At 40.3% G+C, this 25,088-nt stretch overlaps 2 protein-coding genes across 5 annotated transcripts in view; both read left to right on the top strand.

Annotated features, from left to right (window-relative positions):
* Positions 1-7,357, top strand: part of slc38a9 (solute carrier family 38 member 9) — a 40,058-nt gene extending 32,701 nt beyond the window's left edge. Inside the window, 3 exon segments of the mRNA XM_051938921.1 lie at positions 50-198; positions 1,518-1,607; positions 6,309-7,357. Coding sequence (XP_051794881.1) covers positions 50-198; positions 1,518-1,607; positions 6,309-6,474 — 405 coding nt within the window. The 3' untranslated portion in view covers positions 6,475-7,357.
* Positions 7,358-17,971: 10,614 nt separating this feature from the next.
* nrg1 (neuregulin 1) overlaps positions 17,972-25,088 on the top strand; it is an 82,670-nt gene continuing 75,553 nt past the window's right edge. The window contains exons 1-2 of one of the 4 annotated variants that reach the window (XM_051938898.1): positions 17,972-19,878; positions 19,976-20,954. In XM_051938898.1, the coding sequence (XP_051794858.1) occupies positions 20,258-20,954 (697 nt within the window). In that variant the 5' untranslated portion in view covers positions 17,972-19,878; positions 19,976-20,257. The remainder of the gene's footprint in view (positions 19,879-19,975; positions 20,955-25,088) is intronic. The other 3 variants (XM_022212161.2, XM_022212160.2, XM_022212159.2) reach the window with 3 other exon arrangements.

Raw genomic sequence — 25,088 nt, 5'->3', positions numbered from 1 at the left:
AGCTTCCCCACAGATTTTTTACAATTACTGCACTTCTTCTCTCTTACAGAACTTCTTAGATAACTTTCCCACCTCTGACAAGATGGTGTTTGTGGCTCGGACCTTCCTGCTTTTCCAAATGATCACAGTCTACCCTCTGCTGGGATACTTGGTGCGGGTCCAGATAATGACTCAGATCTTTGGAAATCAATACCCCAGGTAACTCTAAATGATACTGACTTTAATGTTTCTGATTTATTTTTCTGTATCCAAGCAGCAGAATGGTGATGATAATTTATCATTTTGATGTTTTAACAGTGCACTTTAGTTTTGACAAAAATCACGTACAGTACTGTCAAATATTAACTATATAAAATTCAACATGCATGACTGGAATGTCCAGATTTGTATAAAAACCCATTTACCTTAGTAAATCTAATGAAACATGCAGTCACTCTACCTGAATGTGTCTCCTCATTCAAATAAATGCAACACAGCAAATAGTCCTGATCAAGCACCATAGTAATCCATATTACAGTAAGAACTGCTCCATTAAGTACAGAGAAACAACAGTCCCTCGTTATATTAAGAAACAAAAGTCAATCATTTTTAAGATCTTTGCAGGTTTCATCAAGTGCAGTCAAGGAAACCATCAATATGGCACAGTAGTGTGGAGACACAGTGTTGCCATTCAGGAATGGTATAGAGCAGCAGTGGAGAGCATCTTTACCTTTGTGAAAACTGTGTGATTTGGAAGCATGTTAGATGAATTCACTAGTTCAGGCTCAGTTTATTTCAGAATTCCACATGTCTTATTTTTTGTTTTTATGCCTTCATTGTTGTTGTAGAATGTAAAAAATTGGAAAAGTCAAACCCTTGAATGAATAAATGAGCATTTTGATGGTTTTAGCATGAGTCCGTCTGAACCTGACTTCCAGTGATGACATGCTATTGAACGAGACATGTAAACGCTTTCTTTCTTTCTTTCTTTCTTTCTTTCTTTCTTTCTTTCTTTCTTTCTTTCTTTCTGTCTGTCTGTCTGTCTGTCTGTCTGTCTGTCTGTCTGTCTGTCTGTCTGTCTGTCTGTCTGTCTGTCTGTCTGTCTGTCTGTCTGTCTGTCTGTCTGTCTGTCTGTCTGTCTGTCTGTCTGTCTGTCTGTCTGTCTGTCTGTCTGTCTGTCTGTCTTGAAGCATCTAACAGAATCATATTTCACACGGTTAGGTAATGTGCTAAGAGAATGTGAATAAACAACTCATTAATATGAATAAAGTAGTAATATGTAATCAGTAAAATGTTTTTCTTTCAGTGCCAAAAATATTTATTTAGATAACATTCAAAAAGCATTTAAAGCTTTTACAACAATTGTAATAAAAACAAAAGCAGGATAGCAATGAAAGAAAAAAATTGGTAGACAGAAATAACTTTTTATGCCAGTTACAAATTCAGAATGAAGATCTTACATGATTACAGGTGAACGCCGACTGCTTTTTCAGTTAATCCTAATGCATATCATAACTTTTAACATTATCTCTCTTCAGTTTCTTTCATGTTCTGACACTGAATGTCTTAATTGTTGGAGCTGGTGTCCTGATGGCCAGGTTTTATCCCAATATCGGATCCATTATACGGTATGTGTGTGTGTGTGTGTGTGTGTGTGTGTGTGTGTGTGTGTGTGTGTGTGTGTGTGTGTGTGTAGCTGTGCAAAATTATTTGTATATATACAGCTATCTTCCATTTGTGCATATTTGTTTCACAGAAATGTTTCTGGTAATCAACAAATTTTAATGTCAGACAAAGGACAACCCAACGAAACACAAAGTGCAGTTTTTAAATGATGATTTTTTTGTTTGTTTGTTTGAAGGAAAATGCTGTTCAGCTCACTTTGTCAATTGTGAAAAAGTAATTGCCCCCTTAGCTACCATTCTAGCAAATGACCAAATTCATTAGGCAATTGGATTCAGTCTCAGGGATTTTGAGATAAAAATCACACACCCACATATGATTACTGCCAGGCTTCTTCTAAACATCACTAAATAGAACCTGTCTGGCATTGTGAAGTAGCTAAAGGGTCTTAAAAAGCAGCACATGATGCCACGTTCTGAAGAGATTCAAGAACAGATGTGAAACAAAATCATTGACATTTATCAGTGTGGAGGGTTACGAAGCCATTGTTGAGGCTCTGGGAGTCTAGAGAACCACAGTGAGAGACATTATCCACAAATGGAGAAAACATGGTTAACCTTCACAGGAGTAGCTCAACTACCAAAATTTGTCCAATAGCAAATTGATACCTAATCCAGGAAGAAACACAAATGAACCCAGACGGACATCACAAGACCTGACCTCAGTTAAGGTCCGTCTATATGATTCCACAATAAGGAAGACACTGGGTGAAAATGGCACCCACGGAGAGTTGCAAGGTGCAAACCACTATGTTTGTGTAGATTCTCATTCTTCCAGGTCATGGTAATCTTAGGAGCTTCAGGAAATGTCTGCTGGACCTCTCTTGTAGGTTCTTGAAGAAGTGTCCCCTCTCATCCAAGAGGCTTCTTCACTTCTTCAGAACTGTCCAATAAGTTCATAATGCAATTATGATAAGTAATTTAAGATATGTGAAACCCTGTTTTGACATTTCAAAATATTGATATATTACAGCTGTAATTCCACTCAACACACAAGTAAAAATTACTCATTGAGTTGTATGAGAAAATACATAAAGACAGTTTACATTTTAAAACATGGCTTTCTAATATCAGTTGGATTGTTGAATATTCATAATTATTTAACTTAAAGATATATTTAATTTGGCACATTGAAATGTATCTTAGTCATATTCTAAAGTTTTCCAACCTAGTCTACATATTTCTGGTTGAACTTTAGTTGTAGATATCTGAAACTGCTGTTTTGACTAATCTGCGCTAGAGTGGAGATCTTGAATTTGAGTTTGACCAGTCATAGTAATTGCATTTCTTTTAAGATATCCACATGGATATTATGGATAGATAGCCTACTAAGCAAGTCCCCTGTGGCAGATAAAATGGTTCCTAAAGTCATTAAACAGAAAACCTTGAGAGAAAATTGAACTGGATTTTCTCATTTTTGCTGTAACAATAGCAGCACTCGAGCTACGAGCTCTACTTTGTGTAACACCTGATAAGTTATTCGAGCATGAAGTCACAAGTGTTTCAAAGACCTTCTTGTCATGTGAGGGATGTATGGCTTTCTCAGTCTTCATGTGCCACAGAAATGTTAGTGGTGTTGAGGTCTGGTGACTGGAGCTGTGGAATTGTGTTTGGGCTGTTAAGCCGCATTTCGTAATAACGGTGCATTTTGTAATAAACGTCCAAAATGTAATAACTTTGTTGTTTCATTTCGTAATAAAGCCGCATTTCGTAATAAACTGCCGCATTTTGTAATAAACTGACCCAACATCCTGTAAAATTTTGGTGAAAATCCGTCCATGACTTTTTGAGTTATGCTGTTAACAGACAAACAGACACACACACAGACGGACAGACAGACAGACAAACGGCATGGTGGAGGTCTGCGCTCTCCGAGTGCTTCTCTAGTCTTTTAATGCAGTGATTACTTCCTGTATATGACAATTCAGTCATATAATTTATTATCAGGGACAAAAAGTCTGCATATCCTTAGGATCAACAAAAAAATCTATGTTGTTACGTTTACAATTTGACAGACAATATATGTTACACAGCTTTATCATACCTCGCATGATGTTGACTTCGATTAGGCATGCATGCGGGGCATGATTATTTAATTGCCTAAATGAGCGGTGCAGCAGCCAATCAGATTACGTTTCATTTATATTGTGTTGCCAGTCATTTCTCGTAGTTAACATGAAAGATATAATTATACTTTGCATTACTGAAGCGTGGACTGTTAAATAATATTGTAAAAAAAAAGTGTAGCCAATAAGATGCTTTTTTCCCCACAGAACGCACCTTTTTCTTACCGCATATGTGATAGAAGAGAAAGAGCGCGATCACGATATATAGTGAGAGAGTGAGTGTGAGAGAGAGACAGAGAAAGAGTGAGGGAGAGAGAGACAGAGAAAGAGGGAGAGGGGTAGAGGGAGAGAGCGAGCGGAAGAGAGAGAGAGAAATGCATATGGATGCGTCTTAGAGCAGCGCGTTTGTAGGCGCTACAAACAAAAGTTCTTTTCGATCCATAATGCTAAAACTTATCACGTAAAAGGCACCAAAAGCATGAGTTAACTGAACTTAAGCGCTGTTGTGCAGTGAGATTGGTTTGCCATCCCAGGCTTTGGTTTCAGCTGTGCGTAGACGGCTGTGCTTTAATTCTGTTCAGTATACAAGTAGTGCATTGACTTTGCACAAAGGTGGGTAGAAAAGTCAGATATTTATAAATATTTTGAATGTACTCAAGTAAAATAATAATAATAATAATAATAATTAGTACCAAGAAGTAAAAATAGAAGGCTACGTCAGAAAAACGTCTGAAATATTAAAGTAAATAGTTAAAGAAAATATTATGAAACTTTAAAAAATATAGGCTACATATTTTTGAAAGAAATGGCAAATCAGTGACTTAGAAAAAATATTAAGGAAAATATATTATCTTTGGAGTATTCTGCCATACACAGCTTTATTAGGCCAAATAACTACAAGAAAACATACATACAAATCAATAAAGGTCACTCATCTATTAGTTTATTGTTTAATGTACAATAATAATACCTTATTACATAATGCACCATGGTATTACTTTTTCCAGAAAATCAAAAGATTGCAAGTGTATTTTGTAATAATTTTCTCAAAATGTAATAACTTATTACGTAATGCGGCAAAAAATTTTTACAAAATGCGTTGGGTCAGTTTATTACAAAATGCGGCAGTTTGTTACGAAATACGGCTTTATTACGAAACGAAACAACAAAGTTATTACATTTTGGACGTTTATTACAAAATGCACCGTTATTACGAAATGCGGCTTAACAGGGCTCATTGTCTTGCTACAGTGTCAATCATTTTCCACAAAGATGTAAACCAGAGGATGGGGCACTCCTCTGAAGAATACCGTGCTGCTTCTTCTTGGTCAGGATGGATTGAATTCAGTGCAGGTGTTCAACTCAAGAGTAGCAAAACACACAATTGTTGGTAGTTAAAGATTTTTTTAGGATTTTTGTTGGATCAATACCAGTCCAACATTTGGCTACACTTACTCATTTTAGGGTTTTGTCATTGTTTTTAATATTTTTTGCAGTGTAGAACACAACAGTTAAATAACACAAATTTAATACTTACTTACAAATACTTTACTGAGAGAAAACACATTTATATTACTCAGTGTATTCACTGGCTTCCCTGATGACAGCTTTGCCCTCTGTTTCCAGTATCTTAAGCAGCTTCATGAGAGTGTCATGTGCAACAGTTTTGTAGATCTTTAAATGCTTGATGCTTTTGAGAGTGATGTTGTACTTTGGTGTTAATATACAACAATTACTAATTACTATACTAGTTAATTACTACCGTAGTTAGTATAGTAACTAGTATAGTAATATTGTAACAAAGTAAATAGAGATGACAGTCCAGCATTACATAAATACACAAAGATCAGTCAGTCCGGAAAATATTTCTTCAAGTGTAGTCATGAGGACCGTACCAAAAAAAGGACGACTTTCATGAAGATCATCCCAGAAAAATAACTTCTCATCACTCTATCACTGTCTTGGTCAAACAACCCTTACAGAGCCAGGACATGTCTTTTGACTCATTGTCTTGTTGAAAACGAATGATAGTTTCATTGGTTTGTGTAAGCACAAACAAGATGAGATGATGTTTCGGTGCAAAATGTTATCTGACATTTAATGTCGACACTGCTGCTTGAAGTCTGAGGAGCACTGGTGTGGGCTTGAATCTGCGATCCTATTCACTGGGGATTTCTGAGGCTGTTAACTACAAATAATTTCTGAGAAGTTCTTTTTCTGGAGTGCTCTTAATGACAGTATCCCATCTCTGGGGTGGTCCTCATGACAACACATGAAGAAACCTCAATATTTTCTGGACTGACTGACCTTTGTGTGTTAAAGTAATGTTGGACTGTCATATCTCTTTACTTTCTTATAATATAAATTCCTACAGTAGTTACATAGGGCTATCTGTTGTCCTGGTCCATGGCTAGGACAGAATCTGCATTGCTCTCCTAAACCTAAGGTTGGCATAAAGTTTCAATAGAATATGAATTCTACATACAGACTTTGCATTCAATGTTATTAGTGTCAGTCTTAGAACTCAAAACTGTTGAACATATTACTTGACATGTATATAACTTTCTATCTCCTTTTGCAGGTTTTCTGGAGCAACATGTGGATTGGCTTTAGTTTTTGTATTTCCTACTTTAGTCCACATGATCTCCTTGAGACGCCAGGGGAGGCTCAGCTTGCCCTCAGCCCTCTTCCATAGTTTCCTGATCCTGCTGGGTGTGGCAAACTTGATTGCTCAGTTCTTCTTGTAAGAAGCAGTACCTTAATTGTTCAAAGGGAATAATAGTACAAAAAAAAATCAGATTGCAAACTTAAAGTTTTGAATTCATATTTTGAATCATATTTAAAATATTTTATCAAATGACCATGTAGCTCGAGCAGTGATGTACCTGCAGAGAATACTGGTCTGGCTGAAACATTACTGTTTTGTTTCACTCTTACCTGTCTCATAGTGATGTTTTGGCCACCGCTGTTACCAGAGAAAAAAACGGTTAAAGCCAGCTGTACACTACCTCCTCATCACAAAAAGCAGTCTAACAACACAGACTTAACATACAAGCATAATGGAGCATTTAGCAGCTAAAGGGGTAGATTTTGGCCTCAGGAGTTGGTCGAGGCCAGAGACAGGTTTAAAGAGAAGAATATTGGACTTAATAGCAGTTCAAGTAAATACCAATGTTGTTTATGATTTATGGATGTTGAAATATGCAGTTGTTCATCATTTGAACTTGAAAGAGAGAGGGATATGATAATGGTGTCCACATCTTATCTTTACTGCCCCCAAGTGGTAAGGAGCATCTGTTATTGCAGGTTTAAATTTGTCACATAATTTGATAGAACCAGACTTTATGAAGTTGTATAATGCTGAGACCAGATAATGAAATTGATAACAATTTAATAACAATCAATCAATAACTTTAATTACCTGTAGCTATTTATTTTTGAAACAGATGTGTTGTTTGGGAATAAACTTTTGACAATCTTTTCAATTTTTATGATCAGTGTTGATTTACATGTTAGACATATTTACGTGATGCCTTTTTTCTAGATTCTGTGCCCATTGAGTTGTATTTTACTAATGATAGAATAGACAAAGGGAATATGTGCGTGCAATAAACCATCTCAATCTATAAATGCTGTAGTTTCCTGTTTCAATCAATTTGTACAAGTATGAACAATAATTCTGATTCATTCTAACATTTGTCAGTGGTGTTGTCTATTGATCTCATATTATTATCATATATCTTGCTGTGTATCTTGGTGGTATCTGGAACCACTGTGACATCGCATAAGCAGAGATACCAAGAAACAAGAATCATAGTAAACATGTCAGCTATTAAATTAGTAAGTATACAATTGGATGGCTTTTATTCCACTAAAAGAAATAGTGACTAGATGTTTAAATAAAATGGAAACTGTCACACTACCATTGTGAAATTTTCACCTTGGCCTCCAAAGTCTGGACCATTTTTATCCATTTTTCCATTGGATAACTGTTGACAGTAGAGATGGATAGGAGTGTAGGAAGATGGGAGGAACTGTGGGCAACAAAGGCATGAATCCCTTCACCTTAAACTTAGTTATTACTTATGAACACACATGGTGCTTACACATTGTAAGTGCCACCAGTGCATAAACTACATAGGAGTCGAAATGGGAACCCCATCTCTAGAGTGGGAGTTAGCATTTTGTATGTCTGGCATCCACCCAAACCAACTCCTCCCAACTCCAATGTGTTCATAGCTGTGGTGCTTTATATATTCATCTTTTAAAAAGAGGCAAAAGTTGAACCTGAAACAAGATTAAATGGAAGAAGAAATGGAAATTCAACCTAGAAATCTAAATTCTGAACCTTGATAGCCCAATTGTATCCTTTTTATTGTTAACCCATCACAACTTGACTAGAGGATCCAAGTGCAGACAGAGGCATGAGGCTGATGGACTGGTTAATGAATTTTTTTTTTAAGGCTGACAACTGAAGAATGAACTGGAATGGGGAAGTAAGGCTGGAGAGAAACTGTACAGGCAGCAGGAAAACTGAAGCTAGAGCTTGTAGTGGTTGTCAGACACTTGGAAGTTGCGCCAAGCAGTGCAAAGGAAATGAAAAAGGGAGTCCAGGCAGAGATGGATCCAGGGAACCTAGAGCGAAGTTGAGCAAAAGAATGAGAAAGATGTGGAATCTACATGGCAGAGCAGCATGATGCTGATGCTCCAACACTTATCTCTACTCTGGCAATCAAGAACACATAGAAAGTGGCATAAAACAAGTTCAAGTGTGATAATAGGACCGTGGTGTAATACATTTTTTTTAATTAATTTTTTTTGCAGTCTGTCAAGTGCAAAGGTGTTCAGTGAAGAGCAGGGGTTTTTGTCTTTTCTAAAAGACTGGCAGATCTAACAGAATTTGGTCACTCACAGAGAAGAAGAGTCTAGCTATTGACCTGCACTGTTGTAGTGTTTGTGGTAGTGAGCGGGAGGAAGCGTAAACCTGAATGAGAGATTTCAGGTCTACGCTTCCATCCAAAGATCAGTACTACTATGTGTTGAGTATGTGTTAGAGTGGCACACTGTTACAGTGGTTAGCACTGCCACAGCTCCAAGGTCCCTTATTCTAATCTCTTGGTCATCTGAGACCTTTCTGTTTGCATGTTGTCCCTGTACCTGTGTGGATTTTCTTAAGGTGTTCTGACTTCCTTCCATAGTCAAAAGACATGCATTATAGAGTAATTGGTATTTCTAAGAATGACTGTAGGTTTGAGTGTGAGTGTGCATTGTTGTATGCACTGTTTGGCCCTGTGATGGACTGGAGACCTATCCAACATGTATTCTGAGCTTTGCCCTGTCACGCCCCTTCCTGCTCCTGTGCTCTGGCTCATTAAACTAATGACGAGCATCACAGCTGGCGCAGATTAACAATCAGCGCAGCATAAAGCCCAGCTCTCTCCACTCCTTGGTGCTGGATCATTGCACTCTACACTCTGCACGCCGCACACCGCTCTCTGGTTTACGGATTACCTCATCTGTTCGTCACTCCTGCTTCATGCCTCATGCCACACGCCGTTCATCCCCACACGCATGCAGCTATCTGGACTCAGCTCTCACGTTGGATTACCCTGCTGGCTCTGTCTTCCTTCCTCACCCCGGAACCCCCCCACTCCGCTCTGCACCCCTCTTCTGTCTGCTCTCGGTCTGCCTGCTTCTGTCCTCGCCACATCCACCATCAGCTCCCTCTGCTCAGCCCCCCACCTCGCCTCCTGTTCCCTGGACATCTGTGAGTCTCCTCTCTCCCCTCTTTAGTTTTAGCCTTCATCGCGGCCCCAGGCCGTCGCCCTTAGTGTAGCGTCCCCGGTTGACAAATAAAGGTTGGTCTCTTTAACTGGTGGTTGAAGAATGTTTTATTGCCTTGCCTTGACCATATCCACCGTAAGAGCTACAATGCAAACAAATAGGAATACAATTAGCAACTCTTACACCCTTTATGCCATAAATTTATAGCCCTTTTTAGTCATATTTATTACCATATGAATTGCTTTTTAATCCTTGACTCTTATACCTTGACAATCTCTATTAGAGTGCTATTTACCATGAATTTATGTATTTATATAAACCTTTTAGCTGTATCCCGTTTTACCTTGTACCAGGAGATAGACCATGTTACTTTTAGCTAGCAGATTAGCAACTAATACACTTCATAACTATATTAAAACACATATAAATCACAGTTTCCAATACAAACCTTGTTCTCCTTATCAACCAGGTGCTAGAGTGACCGTGAGCAGCTTTGAGAACATCTTAAAACCGTTTTGTCTCAATTATTTTCCGTGGAGCACCTTTTTCTGCTCATCAGACCTTTCGCGCTGCTTTCTGCCTTACTGTAATTACTCCTGCTTTAGGACACCTAGTGGATGTCCTTTCAAAATAAAGCTTTAGCTGTAAATTCGCTATGACATATTACTAAACAATCACTGACCAATTTAGCGATAGAAAAATATAAAATTATAAGCATGTACAAGTGGCTAAGGCATTTACACTTAGCTTAGTTTAGTTTCTCCCATTCTGCCTTCTCCACGCCTCCCTTTGAGTGCCTTCTGTTAATTTTATATATATATATTAAGTCATTATTATTTCATCTTGCCTGTCTGTCGCCTGCTTCATGGGTTCGCACCACCTGGTCCGTGATATGCCCTGTGTCATCTTGCCTAGGGTCCAGCACCTACAACCTTCTACAGAAAACTGACTAACAATAAATATGGATGGAGCGTATATTGGAGTAGTTACCCCTAGTCTTAGCAGTGCAAATTAAGTTAGCAACTGAGTAGTACTGTCATAAAAGGGCAGATGGTGTCCAACCTTTATTTTGGTCTGTCTTTCATATGTTGAGGTTGCATTTGGAAGCGCACAGAACCCATCTACATGCGCAACACAGAACTGCCTTTTAGTCTTCAGGAAGAGAAAATTAAAGCCTAACCGAACCACAGCACAGAAAGAAGATATATAAAATACAGCAGTGTGTGCCCTCCCTGGCTCTTAACAGGGAATTCTAATGAATAATGTCAGCTTAGCTTTCAGGGAGGGCTGGTGATGGTCACACGCATGCACTAAATGATAAAATATTTGGCTGCAAGAGTAAAATATGCATTAATCTCATAAAATGTTGACACCCCTTCTGTGGAGTTAAACAATAAGAATAAATGCAGACAAAATAAAAATACAGCAGTGTGGGGGGGAAAAAAGAAACAAGAAATGAAACACAGGACAGGTCACCCAAAAAACATATTTAACCAATGACAGAAAATTCTTTAAGCTGTCAAAAGAGCTCCAAATTACCAATCGAAGACGGACAAGTGACCATGACTTAAATCATTCAAGCTAATTAGTATAATGTGGCTGGAAGAGGATATGGCCTGGACATGTATGACCATGTCTTAAATTGGTTCTTCATCTTTACTGATGCAAGAACAGGTGGTTGCAGCAGCAGAATGGTTTGAGAGGTGTTACACACACATTTTAGGTAGCTGTGTACAAATTCTTCCAGTCTCACTGGTCGGACATTCACGCTGCCTGTCAAGCAAAGCTTCGATCAGCGCGCTTTTATCATTTTTCTGGATTAGCAGACTGCTAAAGTGAAGAAGAAACGAAGGATTTTCTCAACACGAGACACATTGTAATAGAGCACAATACAAAGGTTTATAAAAAGCCCATGCTTCCTTATAAAATGGAATGAAGGAATGTGTAAAACTGTGGGAAAACAGTTTGACCACGCAGATGATAAAATGACTCTGACACATTGACAGTGTAAGAAACATTATTGCACAAGCTCGATTGTTCTTCCATCCATCCCTTTTCTATACACCGCTTAATCCTCATTAGGTTCTGAGGGGGGGGGGGGGGGGGGGGGGGCTGAAGCCTATCCCGGCCGACTTTGGGTGAAGGCAGGGGACACTCGGGACAGGGCTACACATTAAGGCAAACAATCACACTCACATTAACACCTACAAACAATTTAGAGTTATCAATTAACCTCAGCATGTTTCTGGACTGTGGGAGGAAGCCAGAGTACCTGGTGAAAGCCCACACATGCACAAGGAGAACATGCAAACTCCATGCAGAAAGATCCCAGGCCGAGACGCAAACCAGGGATCTTCTAGCTGTGAGCCAACTAACCACCGGTTACCACCATTGTGCAGCCCTTTGATTGTTCATGTACTACTTACTTTCCTTGTACAAAGTGCTGAAAGATACAGTGTCCAAAACTAAACTGGGAAAGAAATAAATAAATTTATCATTTAATTCATGAATGCCCAGAGTGGTCAGATTACTGAATCTCTTTAAGCAAAATATGTATCTACTTATTTTTAATCCATCATGCTCATTTATTCATTTCTTTTCTATGTCATTTTTTGGCCCCCGTATGAAGAGGATGAAATTGGTGAGAAGTTAATCAATATGCAGGTCACTAATTCAGAGGCATGACAGGAAGTCCTCTCCGACAGACACCATTACTGGTATTAATTCTGTCTGAGGATTGGAAGAGGTCACAGCAGTGTCAATAAGCAGTGTGGTGTGACCTGACCTTTCTGACTGTCTTCATCTTGTTTAAGCCCTGACTCCTCCTGCACACTTTGCTGGCTTATTTGCAGTGGGGGGTTGGGGACTTAGCCTCATTAAAAGATATATTTACTTTCTAAGTTTGAAGGCTTTTTGTCACACTTGTACGCTATCAGGGGACGTGTGGGACAAACTGAATACAAAAATACATGATGAAAGTATGGACTGGTGACCTGTACAGGGTGTCCCCTGTCTTCACCTTGAATCAGCTGAGATAGACTCCAGCACCCCTACAACCCTACAGAGGATGGATGGAAGTATGACTAAGGCATCTGTGATAGTTTGGTGTGTAACCTATATATTTTAGGCTAGCTAAAACTTCTTCTTTTCCTTTCGGCTTTTCCCTTCAGGGGTCGCCACAGCAAATCAATTGCCTCCATCTAACCCTGTCTTCTGCATCCTCTTCTCTCACACCAACAACCTTCATGTCCTCTTTAACCACATCCATAAACCTCCTCTTTGGTTTTCCTCTAGGCCTCCTGCCTGGCAGTAGGAAACTCAGCATCCTTCTACCAATATATTCACTCTCTCTCCTCTGGACATGTCCGAACCATCTCAGTCTGGCCTCTCTGACTTTATCTCCAAAGCCTCTAACATGTGCTGTCCCTCTGATGTACTCATTCCTGGCCCTATCCATCCTGGTCACTCCCAAAGAGAACCTCAACATCTTCAGTTCTGCTACCTCCAGCTCTGCCTCCTGTCTTTTCCTCAGGGACACTGTCTCCAGACCAAACAACATGGCTGGTCTCACCACAGTTTTGTAAACCTTTTCTTTCCTTTCCTCTCAGTGTCCCACTTCTTCTTAGCTAACCTCTTTCTCTGGATCCACTCCTGCACCTCCTCATTCAACCACCAAGTCTCCTTATCTCCTTTCCTTCCAGATGACACACCAAGTACTCTCCGCCCTGTCTCCCTGATCACATTTGTTGTAGTTGTCCAGTCATCTGGAAGCACCTCCTGACCATCCAAAGCCTGTCTCAACTCTTTCCTGAAAGTCATACAACACTCTTCCTTTTTCAGCTTCCACCATTTGGTCCTCTGCTCTGCCTTTGCCCTCTTCATCTTCTTCACCACCAGGGTTATCCTACACACCACCATCCTATGCGGTCTGGCTACACTCTCACCTACCACTACTTTGCAGTCACTGATCTCCTTCAGATTACACCGTCTACACAAGATGTAGTCTACCTGTGTGCTCCTACCTCCACTCTTATAGGTCACCCTATGTTCCTGCCTCTTCTGGAAGAAAGTATTCACTACAGCCATTTCCATTCTTTTTGCAAAGTCAACCACCATCTGTCCTGCTGCGTTCCTCTCCTGGATACCAAACCTGCCCATGACCTCATCATCATCTCTGTTTCCTGCACCAACATGTCCATTAAGTCTGCACCAATGACAACTCTCTCACTTCTAGGGATACTCTGCATCACTTCATCAAGGTCCAACCAGAATTTCTCCTTCTCCTCCAGCTCACATCCTACCTGTGGAGCATACCCACTAACAACATTGAACATCACACCTTCGATTTCTTGCTTCAGGCTCATCACTCGATCTGACACTCTTTTTACCTCCAGGACATTCCTAACAAACTCCTCCTTCAAGATAACTCCTACTCCATTTCTCTTCCTATCTACACCATGGTAGAACAACTTGAACCCTGCTCCTAAACTTCTAGCTTTACTACCTTTCAACCTGGTCTCCTGGACACACAGTATGTCCACCTTCCTCCTCTGCATCATGTCAACCAGCTCTCTACCTTTTCCTGTCATAGTTCCAACATTCTAAGTCCCTACTCTCAGTCCCAGACTCTTGGTGTTCCTCTTCTCTCTCTTCCTACAAACACACCTTCCTCCCCTTCTTCTTCGACCAACATTCGTCTATTGTCCACCGGCACCCTGTAGGTCGACAGCACCGATGGCGGTCGTTGTTAACCCGGGCCTCGACCGATCCGGTATGGAAGTCATACATTTGATTCGCATGTTTGATAGAGTAACTAGGTAACTCTAGCCTGTTTCACAAAGAGGGGTAACTTAAACTCTCGGTCAGTTACCGCAGTAACAGACTCTATGAGTTGAACCTGGTCGGCAGCAGGTTTATCTGAGAAAACCTCGAGTTTCTCTCCGTCTCCGCCCACTTTCAGCCACACACGATGTTTCATTTCCTCATTCATTCAGTCAGTAAGCGAGCGAGTTTTGGCGTAAAACAGCTTTTGTTAACGATCCAGTGGATAAAGGAGCAGCATTACTGCACAGATAATTAAATATTCGTCGGTAGATTGTTATCAGACCGCGCATAAATGTTCTCGCATTTCCGGACAATTATCGGTTTGAGCGGCACCGTTTCGTAATCGTTTCAAGTCCATAATCTACATAAACAACCTAATCCGTCCTTACATTTGCATTACCAGCCGTAGTCATGCTCTCACATCCAGCAGATATTGTGTGTTACGCTGCGGTTCTTTGCAAATGAAAGTTTTTATATAATGTCGGAGATGCAGAGCACTACAGTAAGACAACTGTATGCAGGACAGTTAGAAAAGTTTTCCTGGTCCTGAAACGACTTTTACTCATCATTGTGGACATAAACCTGTCCATCAAGAGGAGTTCCACAGGATTACAGGTGAATGATGTAGAGATCTGTTAAATTCATTTTAAATCATATTCTGTTCATGACATTGTACTGCAGCCTCAGACTGGGATTAGTCATTTTAATTTCTTTTAGGATTTCCCAGTGTGATTGGCTGCCTAGATGCACACACATCCCCATCACAGCTCCCTCACATCATGAATAGGAAGTCCATTCACAGCATAAATGTGCAGGTAGGCTACAGGTAGACTGACTACTAAATGTTTCTAAATGTTAAAGACTGCATCATAGTTCAACATCTGTCATTCTTTGCACTGTCCAGATCATATGTGATGCTGCATACATCATTTCTAATGTGGAGGCCAAGTGGTCTGGGTCTGTTCATGACTCCAGGATTTATGGAGAGTCTAACCTGAGCAACAGACTGCAGCATGGTCAGCAGCCTAAAGATTTTCACAATATAATTCTCTTGTCTCTGTCCTTTAATATACTCTGATGTATCCACTATACATTACAGGAGAGTTTGATGGCCTTCTGCTGGGTGACAGGGGTTACCATGCCAACCCAGGCTGATGACCTCATACCCTGACCCTGAACCAGGCCCCCAACAGAACTTCAACCGGACTCACTGCAGGACCAGAGCCCGGGTGGAGATGACCATAGGCCTGCTGAAAGCCCGTTTCCAGAGCCTACGTCTCCTCAGGGTGACCCCTGAGAGGGCCTGTGATATTACTGTGGCATGTGTTGTTCTTCATAATATTACCACTATTAGAGGAGAGCAACACCCTGCCCTACAAACTGAAGACCCAGATGATGACCTCATCCACCTGCAGCTATCCAGGACAGCAGAGCAGTCAGAGACACCGTATGCAATAATCACTTTAGAGTTTAAGTCACCATCATCACCACCACAGCAAATAAAGACATGATACACATTTCATTTGGTCTTCTTTATTTCCTACAAATAAAAGAGATAGTTTAGTTCATGTTCCAGTAGTTATCATAATTCACCTGTGACCATCACCACCTCTAACTTGTGCTCCAGTATTTCAATTTCCAGATCTGCCCTCCTAATCTGTTTTTTAGATTTTTTCTCAGCAAATGCAGTTTGTAAATCTGTTTTACTGATAACTGGGAATACATAGAGGACATTAAATTATACAATTGCACATGAATTCCACAGAATGAACCTCTGGTGTTTCCTGAACATCCATCTCACTGTGTCAGTCTGTGCAGTGGAAGATGAGGGACCATCCTGCTGCTGTCCAGCCATGCTCTGTTAAAAAAGATGAGAATGTGCAACACTTCAGTGTAGGCTAAATGTCACACTCTATATTCCACCTAAAATCTGAATGGGAAGAGAACTATCAGGAACATACCTCTGTATAAAACTTAAACTACCATTTGGATAAATCTTTGGAGTATTGCCTACTTACAGTTACAAGGTCTTTTGTGGTGTGAAGGGGCCAAAAGACAAAAAAGAGAACTAAATAATCATATGTAGATATATATATACATATATATATATATATATACACACACATATGCATCCATGACCTTTTATACCACCGTTTTACAGGCATCTGCTTTCTTTCTGTTGGCTGAGCAGAAGTCTGTGTTAGTTTAAAGAGGCTTAATTATTTAACAGGACATGATATGGATGCAGACATTTAGGCTATGTGTGGATAAAACAACTGCACAGTCAAACAGCCACTTAATATTTAGGCTACTTTACAATGTAAAACTAGCCTAGCCGCGCTAGACAACCCACGGCAACGAATTTAATTCTCTGCCGGGGTGGGTCTAGTTACCCTCCATAAGGCTCGAGGTTGGATTCTCCTAAAACTGGCCGGACCAATCACCATGAAGAGTAGAGTCAGAAGGCGGGCGTAACGAAGTGACGACAGAGGCGTGACGATTTTGACAGAAACAACCAGCGCACAATAAACAGTTATCTTTCGACTGGCTTTGGCCACAGCCCTTAAAGATTTGAAGCTAAAATTCAACTTGAAAGACAAAGGACGGCACTTAAGTGTTTCATTGAGAAGAAAGTCGTATTTGGACTTATGCCGACGGGATATGGCAAATCCTTAATATACCAGTTGGCTCCGCGGCTCCGCTGGTTGGGAAGCTAATGGGACTTAGCCACAATCCGTCGGTGCTCTTGGAACTACGTCAGCCTATTCGTTGAGTTGATTGGTAGTATACCTATCCAATTGCTGCAGAGGGATTTGATAGGCAACCTTTTAGCCCGCCTCCCTCCCTGTCGAGCTTCCCTAGACCCTTGTGCCATCAGAAACATGGGTCTAGCATGGCTAGGCTAATGTAAAACATGATCAACATGAAGTACCTCATTGAGAAAATGCCGAGGTCTGACCCGTTTGAACAATGTTTTTATATTTCATCTTAAGCTGCTGCCCCGTGCGCTTCTCCCCAGCGGGATTTCACCTAAATGAAATAACTTACTAGGCTACCATTCAGACAGTTATTCCCTGTAATATTATTACGATTACACAGGACTACATTTAAACTTACGCATTGATCCGGGCAGCAGTGTTCTCCACGCCGTCTCCCTCTCTTTTGCAGCTGCAGCGGTGTTGCACTTCTTTCTAAAAACGTGTTCAAACTCGCCATATGAGCGCGTTAAAAACTTCCATTTCAAAAACGCAGCCTTTCGCTTCCCCGTTTCCATGGTGACTCGTCGAATCGGGGTTCCATTGATGCTGTCTTTTCAGAGTTGCGGTACACGCGTGTAACTCCGGGTCAACCTACTCCGAGTTAATTAACCCAACTCATATCAGCCGTTGTGAAACCAAAAACTCAGAATTTTCTATCTCAGAGTAGATCAACTCAGAGTTGCGGAAGAAACTCAGAGTTTCTTGAACCTGCTTCGTGAAATAGGCCCCTGCACTATCACTGGCCTGGGTCTTTGTCAGTCAAAATTCAAAACCTTTCTGTTTAAAATGGCTTTTAACAACTAGCGGCATGGTGACATTTGATTTAGTTTTTTTATGTACTAACTTTTAGAAGCATATTGTTGTGTTGTTTTATTGTTTTTTGTTTTTGTTGTTTTATTGTATTGTATATTGCTGTCTCTGTTTTAAGTTAGTATATTGTTTTTAACTTATTCTCTTGTTTTTAGTGTATAGTACTTTGGTCACTCTTTGGGCTGTTGTACAGGGCTATATAAATACACTTTGATTGATTGATTGATTGGAAGTACCCAGAAGTTCTCAGTAGGACTGAAGTTGAGGAAAGGAGAGAGGTCATTATTCAGTCACACTTGAGCCCATCTGTTGGTGAGCCAAGCAGTGGAGTGCCTGGATGAATGTGATGGAGCATGGGGTCATTGCATTCTTGAAAAGGCCTTCCTGTATTACTGCTTGAAAAAGTGTCTTTAGGAAACCATCATTAGGTTTGGGACCTGATTTTTGTTTCATCTTCAATCTGAAAAGGTCCAACTACCTCATCCCCACTGATAGCAGCCATTACCGAGACCCCTATTTCACCTTGCTTGTGCCTGAGTGTTGTCCGGTGTTCTTTGTGTTACAAGGAATTAACTGGACTTGCCTGAGTTCCTTGAAGACATTTCACCTGTCATCAATCTTCTCCAGTACAGATCCAGCCACAGGTCTATCCATTGGGTCCATCAGGAGTCATGCTAATTTAATCTGTCCATGAAATCTTTGAAAAATCAGTTTTTAGGTAAATCTATGTCCAGTGTGGACAATTACACCTATGGTGAACTGACTGGTGAATCTTTAGTAGGGGTTTTGTTTCAACCTTATTTGAAATGGTGTACTTCTAGACACTACAAATAGGTTGCGGATTTGAAATGTAATGACATTGCAGGATAATGGCTTCCTGGTAGCTTCGTGCTTAACTTTTTGCAGTTTTGGCCTTTTCTTAATGTTATTACTATTTTTTTTCTTTGTGACCCGAACGACTATTCAGAGCAAGAAATTTGATTGTCTTGTGGTCAGGGCTTATTAGTCCTACATGTGTCTCAGGGGTATTTTTGAATGTCAGAGTCCATTAAATCTATTTTTTATCCCATTTTACCAGAAGTACAGAAGCTGCCTGACAATTATGCACACCTTAGTATAGGATAGAAATCAGTTAAATACATATCACCTGAAAATTATTCAATCTGATGTCAGTGTTAAAAATGTTAAATAATAATACCAAAACTCTCATACACATGCAGTGTACACACACACACACACACACACACACACACACACACACACACACACACACACACACACACACACACACACACGTGTGTAGATAAATATAGACAGGGGTAGAAAACAATGGTTGCATCCCCTTAGGTAGATTGTATGTCTGCTCCCTTGGCTCCTTCCCCTTGACAAAAAAAAAAACACACCCTTTAGTATCAGCATAATCAATGGGGAGTGGTGCTAGAGGGGGTGGCCACGGCAGCCTGCCTGTCTGTGATTCGCTGACATGCGCTTTAATTGGATCAAGTAGGAACTTGCTTAGCTGGATGCTTTGTGCTAGGATTGGGAGCAGCCTGCAAAGACAGCACGGACACACCACCAGACAGGAAGAGAGGCAGAAAAGGGAGGAGGCCAGCAGCTGGCCTGCTAACCACTTGGAGAGGAAAGATTGAGAGAGGAGGGCTGAGAGAAAAAAGGGGAGTATCCAGTCTCCTCTTCCCTTCTTTGCTACTGCAGCCCCCCTCCCTCTCTGTGTGATTCTCTTTCTTTCTCTTTCCCCTTACTCATCTGTTTCTGTGGCTGCACTGAGAGGAAGGGCACCTGCCGCTCCCTGATGATTCAGCCTTTCAGCTGCCTGGAGTTCTACAGACACAACAGCATGTCCCTCCTGCCACTGCAGTGCCTGGCTGTCCTGTCCTCTGCACTACAGTTGCTGCAGCTGCAGCCAGCCCATCACGTCGACATTGCCTGTTCTTCCTCTTCAGCCCAAGTGTTCAGGTAAGTAAGTGCTACTGTTTCACGCCTGCTCACTAGACCGTACAAAACAATTACAGAATCTAATTCTCTTGCAATATTTTTTCATTTTTACTTGCAGCAAATATGGCGATTGTACAGACCCATGATTATATGTGTTCTGAAAAAGCATGAGTAAGGAACTCCTTACCCTAATGCACAGGCTGACTACATATCTTCCGGACTGTTAACAAGGTTCAACTGTCTGAAGGGCATTTTTACTTTCCTCTGAAATCCCAGCTCTGACTTTGTGTCCTCATGATAGAAAACACGGCCAAGGACACGGGTGGCAGACAGCCACTGTGTGATGCTTTGAGTTAAAAGTTGAAGTCTTCAGGGACACTTCATCCAGCAGTTCGAAAGGATGACTGAGGGAATGGAGGATTTCTATGCAGGGCCAGCTCCTCCTCCTGGATCATCCTCCCCCACCAGCTCTACTGTTGATACTGGACAAGTCCCAGAGGAGAAACCAGAGGAGACAGAGGCAGTTGGTGAGAGAGGGGAGGAGGATGCAGAGGAAACTGCAGAAGGAGGAGGTGATGGCGATGGGGAGCATGTGGGGGCTTCGGGAATTGTGGCCTTGCCTGGGACCTGCTGCGTGTGCATAGAGATGGAACAGATTAATAAATGCCTGCACTCTGAGAAAATCTGCATTCTGCCCATCCTAGCCTGCCTGCTTAGCTTAGCCCTCTGCACAGCTGGCCTCAAATGGGTCTTTGTGGATAAGATCTTTGAGTATGAACCACCCACACACTTAGATCCTAAACCTATTGGACAGGACCCAATTATTATATCAGTTGACCCCAGGCTGGAAATAACTGTCTCAATTCCTCATTTAGCTCCCTCTACTGTCTCCCTATCCACAACCATCGCCATTACTCCAGGACATCCTGAAGTTTTAGTCGAAGAGAAATTTACACAAGGGCCATACGTGCCTCAGTCTCCAAGAGAGATGGAACCCTCTGCAACACTGAAATACAACGCTGAACATCCCACTGTCCCAAAGCAGACTGCACACCCCCAGACAGCACAGGAATTAAACAACATCATCCCGACTATCTGTAAGTACCAATACATGTTTAGTAAAAGCACTGGAATTGGATTGTCTCAACAGACAGGATCTTTTTTTCATCCAGTACTGGCTTCTAACACTAAGATATGAAATGTAAGAGTTGGGCTTAGGGTTAGGACATATAAAACTAAAGCCAGACTGTAATTTTTATCATTGTAAAGTCAAAATAAGTGTTGTTAAAATGGGATATAAATGTTTTTTCTTCTTTGCCATTGATTTTACACTTGCTGTGATCAATCAACTGTGCCAGGAAGTGCCTTCAGGACCTGAAAACAGACATGCTGTGACTTGCAGAGAGCTGCACAGAGGCCCACGACAAAGCCTCTGTGCTATTGCTACTTATATAGGTGTTCAAGAAATAACAGCTCTATTCAACTTACTTCAGCCCTACGGTGAGTAAATATGCGGTTTCTAACATGAATGTTAGAAACCGCATATTCACTTTGTCCTTTTTAAGTCTGAAAGATCCCTAAAATTTAGTACAAAGGTTTAGACATACTACAAAAAATGAATGTTGTTGTGGCATTATTTTTTAATGTCTTTGCAGAAAGACAGCATATGTAAGCACACTGGAACACATCTAAAATGTACGGATGCACATTTCCAGTCATTTGAAAAAGGGAAAATCAATAAATGATGCAAGACACAAACTGAAACTCCAGGCTGTTGTACAAGGAGACTTCCTGTTTCTGCTTGCACTCCATTTCAAGGTCAGAGTCTGCTGAAGGCTAATTGATGCCTCCTCCATCCCTGCACCGCAGGGAAACAACCCACTAATACTGTCTGTCCGCCAGTGGCTTGCCACCCTTATGATTCTGTTTCAGTCACATCACTGCGTGATTTATTGTACTGTGTGCAGGTTAGCTAATTTAAGGTGATGGTGGTAGAGAGGGTGTTAGTTTCCAGCTACTGTAGCTAAATATATTGATTTCTTGTATAGCAGCATTGATAGCTCATCGATGGGTCTCATCCAAGAACATTATTGTCATGCTAAAAGTCTCTTATTTTTTCCATGAGGCTTCTTTGGATAGTGTTACAAGTCAGATTCACCAAAGTGGACACATGTAAATCTCTTGTTTCAGCCTGAGGAATGTACCCTCCACATGTTACCCTGAGGGAAAGCTCCTTACTGTAAGGTGCGAAGAAGTGTTTGATGACACTGTATATCAGGGAGTAAGTACAAGGCTGTCTCATCCATCTAGACATTCAAACTCCAGATGTTGTTAATGGGGAATTCTGGTTTACTGCAACTTGGCATATTTTGCATTAGGATATCTATCGTGTCATGCTAACTTTGCACTTCTCACTTTCATTGTAGAGATGGAGGGAAATATATAGCTCCCTGCACCTTTCCAAAGAAAGCTGATGTTTACTTGCCTGGAAAATCCAGACTGACTTTATTTATGTATTAATATAAATACAAATAAAGGCAGTCTGGCATTGTGATGATAGGAGACGATTTCAAAAAGGAGGGGCTAATGAATGCAGCTTGAACGAGAAAGAACAAATCAGCGTAACACGGATGTGACCCACAAACAAATCGACCTTGAAGTGTAGTCCAAACAACAATGGCATGCAGCCAAGAAAGCGTCGCGGTGAATGATTACTGCCGTTTTTGTCACAAAAATCTGCGAATACATGTGGTACTCTCAAGTACAACACTTATTTTTGAAAAGGCTACGCAACAAAAGACTCCTTCTGAACGATTAGCGGTGTTAGGAATAACTTTAAATCGGAGCCAAACCAAGTCGGTGCGTATGCGTAAAAGTTGCTTAAATTTACTTACACGTTTGGAACGGGATTTTCCTCTGTACAAACAATGGCAAGAAGTCGAAAGTAACGAGCCATCCACTGCCTCCTCATCGTCGGAAACGTCAAGTGAAAAGGCAACGACTAACGCCATCCAAAACGCCAAGAGACCACAAAAAGATTCGCTTTGGCCCTCCTCCTCCTCCAGCGCTGAATCCAGGCGCTGAAGATGACGCAGCAGAGTCATTCCATCTCATTTCAACAAATCTGAGGAAATTTTGTTGCATGACCTCCTCTGATCATCTCCAAACTTTTTTTTTTAACTATCCCAACATAAGAATAGATTACTTGCAAAGTTTTAACATCATATGATTGCTATTTGCTAAGTTATAAAATATTTAAATCCCTATTTTTCCACTCGGAAATTGATATGTTAGGTAGAAAGGCTTGATTTAGGAAGATAATACTGGGAACTGACTGATGATATAGACTTACAAGTGATCTGAAGGGTTCAAACACCTTAACAATAGAGCAGGAAAAAAAAATTTGGAATGAATATACCCATTTCTCTGTGGTACAGGGCAATTTAAAAATTTGGCGAAAATGGCATTTTTCAAGAATTTAGGCATTTTTTTCACAAATTTTAATAAGTAACAAGGTTCATATGTTATAAAAATCTCAAAGTACCTTAAAAGTTCTCTCTAACCTAAAAATATCCAAGAGCTAGCTAGTCTCCTTAGACCTCAAAACGATGCCTATTTATGAAACAGACTGAAAAACACCATACATATATTGGCACAGAAACCAATGTGGGACATGGAGTAGAAACATGAAACTTTGTCTGTATAACAATAAACATCCGAATAATTGATATCTGAAGTATCAACATTGTTTCTTGAATCCTTCATGGCCAATTTAACCAAGAAATGCACTATGTTTTATAGGCGTTTTTTTAGGAATTCTAACTAATATATTGCAGTTAAAATGAGTTATATTGCCTTAGGTCCCATGTAAAACATGTAATTTGTCCCCAACTTATCACACCACTATTTCTGTCCTTTGAACTGCTTGAATTTCTCTGAAATCAGGCCATCATCTGCACCAGATATGTGGTACTGTCCACCACGGCGTGTTGAAGGAGCAGTGATTGGACAGAGGATGTGGACTGTAGGCACCAACACTACGTCATCCTTTCTAGGCCATGTGAACTTCTTGCTGGGACCTTTTGGGTGCATGAATTTCACTTGCAAATCTTCAAATTCAGCTGATAAGTCAAATACGATACCGAGGCTGTCCTGAGAATGCAGTCTGGGAGTGATGCCATTTCTTCTTATTCAGTTACTGTATGAAAGAAAAAACAATGTCTATATAATAATTAACTTCAGATATGCCCTTTGTAACTTATACTACGATGCTGATGCTTCAGATTCATCTTTCATCTTTAGTTGGTCATGTAAATGGTTCCTAAAAACAAAAACGAGGATCAAAATGTATAGTAAATTGATTCAGCAGTTGCTCATCTTTGGCACAAGAAACAAATATGAAAGTAAGTTCACACATACTTCACACATACTAGTTCCTCCAAAAAAAATTTGAACCGCGTACCATGTATCCCACATGCACTTTTTAATGCCTAAAGTTAGGCTATTTTGGGTCTACACCTGAGTTCAACAGCCTATAAATCAATAAATAAGCTTTATTTTAATGTTTTAAAACTTTTACCTTATGCAACTTTCATTAGTAAAGAAGAAAATTCATTCTTTCAATGTCTTTTCACAAGAATAAGTCCTAAAATAGAGGCATGAAAAACCCAAAATAAAGTCGCCCATGAAATAATAAGGATATTTTGGGAAATTCCACAGTCCAGTATTTTTTTATTTTCATTCATTTCTATACTTTTCTCACCAGAAGGGTAAAAGTTTTGGAAGGGGAAAAAATTCTGACCATGTAAAAGGAGTATAAATTGCTTTTTTTAGTAGTTTAAAACCCTAAAATCATAGGCGAGGATTAAGTTTGGACTGACTATGGGTATTAGATTAGATCATTACTGCTTATACTGTATGTTTATAACCATAATACTTTGCATTTGTTCATAAAATTACCCAAATAAAGCCCAAAAAAAATTTTGGGAGGATCTGAGAAAGTGGTGCAACAAGCATTTGTTGAATTGACATGGAATGACTCAGCATTAACTCCCGCCTCCCGTGCTATGATTGGTCGTACCAAACTTTCCCGGGAGGGAAACGCGATTCAATTCGCCCAATGCCAAACTGACTCTCCTGTATCTCCTAACATGGAGATAGGAGATTACATGGAGATTCAGTTTGGATTTTCCAAGCTAGATGTTTACATGAATTATTATCTTTACTTGTTT

Source organism: Acanthochromis polyacanthus, chromosome 18 (genome assembly GCF_021347895.1).
Source record: "Acanthochromis polyacanthus isolate Apoly-LR-REF ecotype Palm Island chromosome 18, KAUST_Apoly_ChrSc, whole genome shotgun sequence".
Lineage (NCBI taxonomy): Eukaryota > Metazoa > Chordata > Actinopteri > Pomacentridae > Acanthochromis > Acanthochromis polyacanthus.
This window is presented reverse-complemented; position numbering and strand designations above follow the sequence as displayed.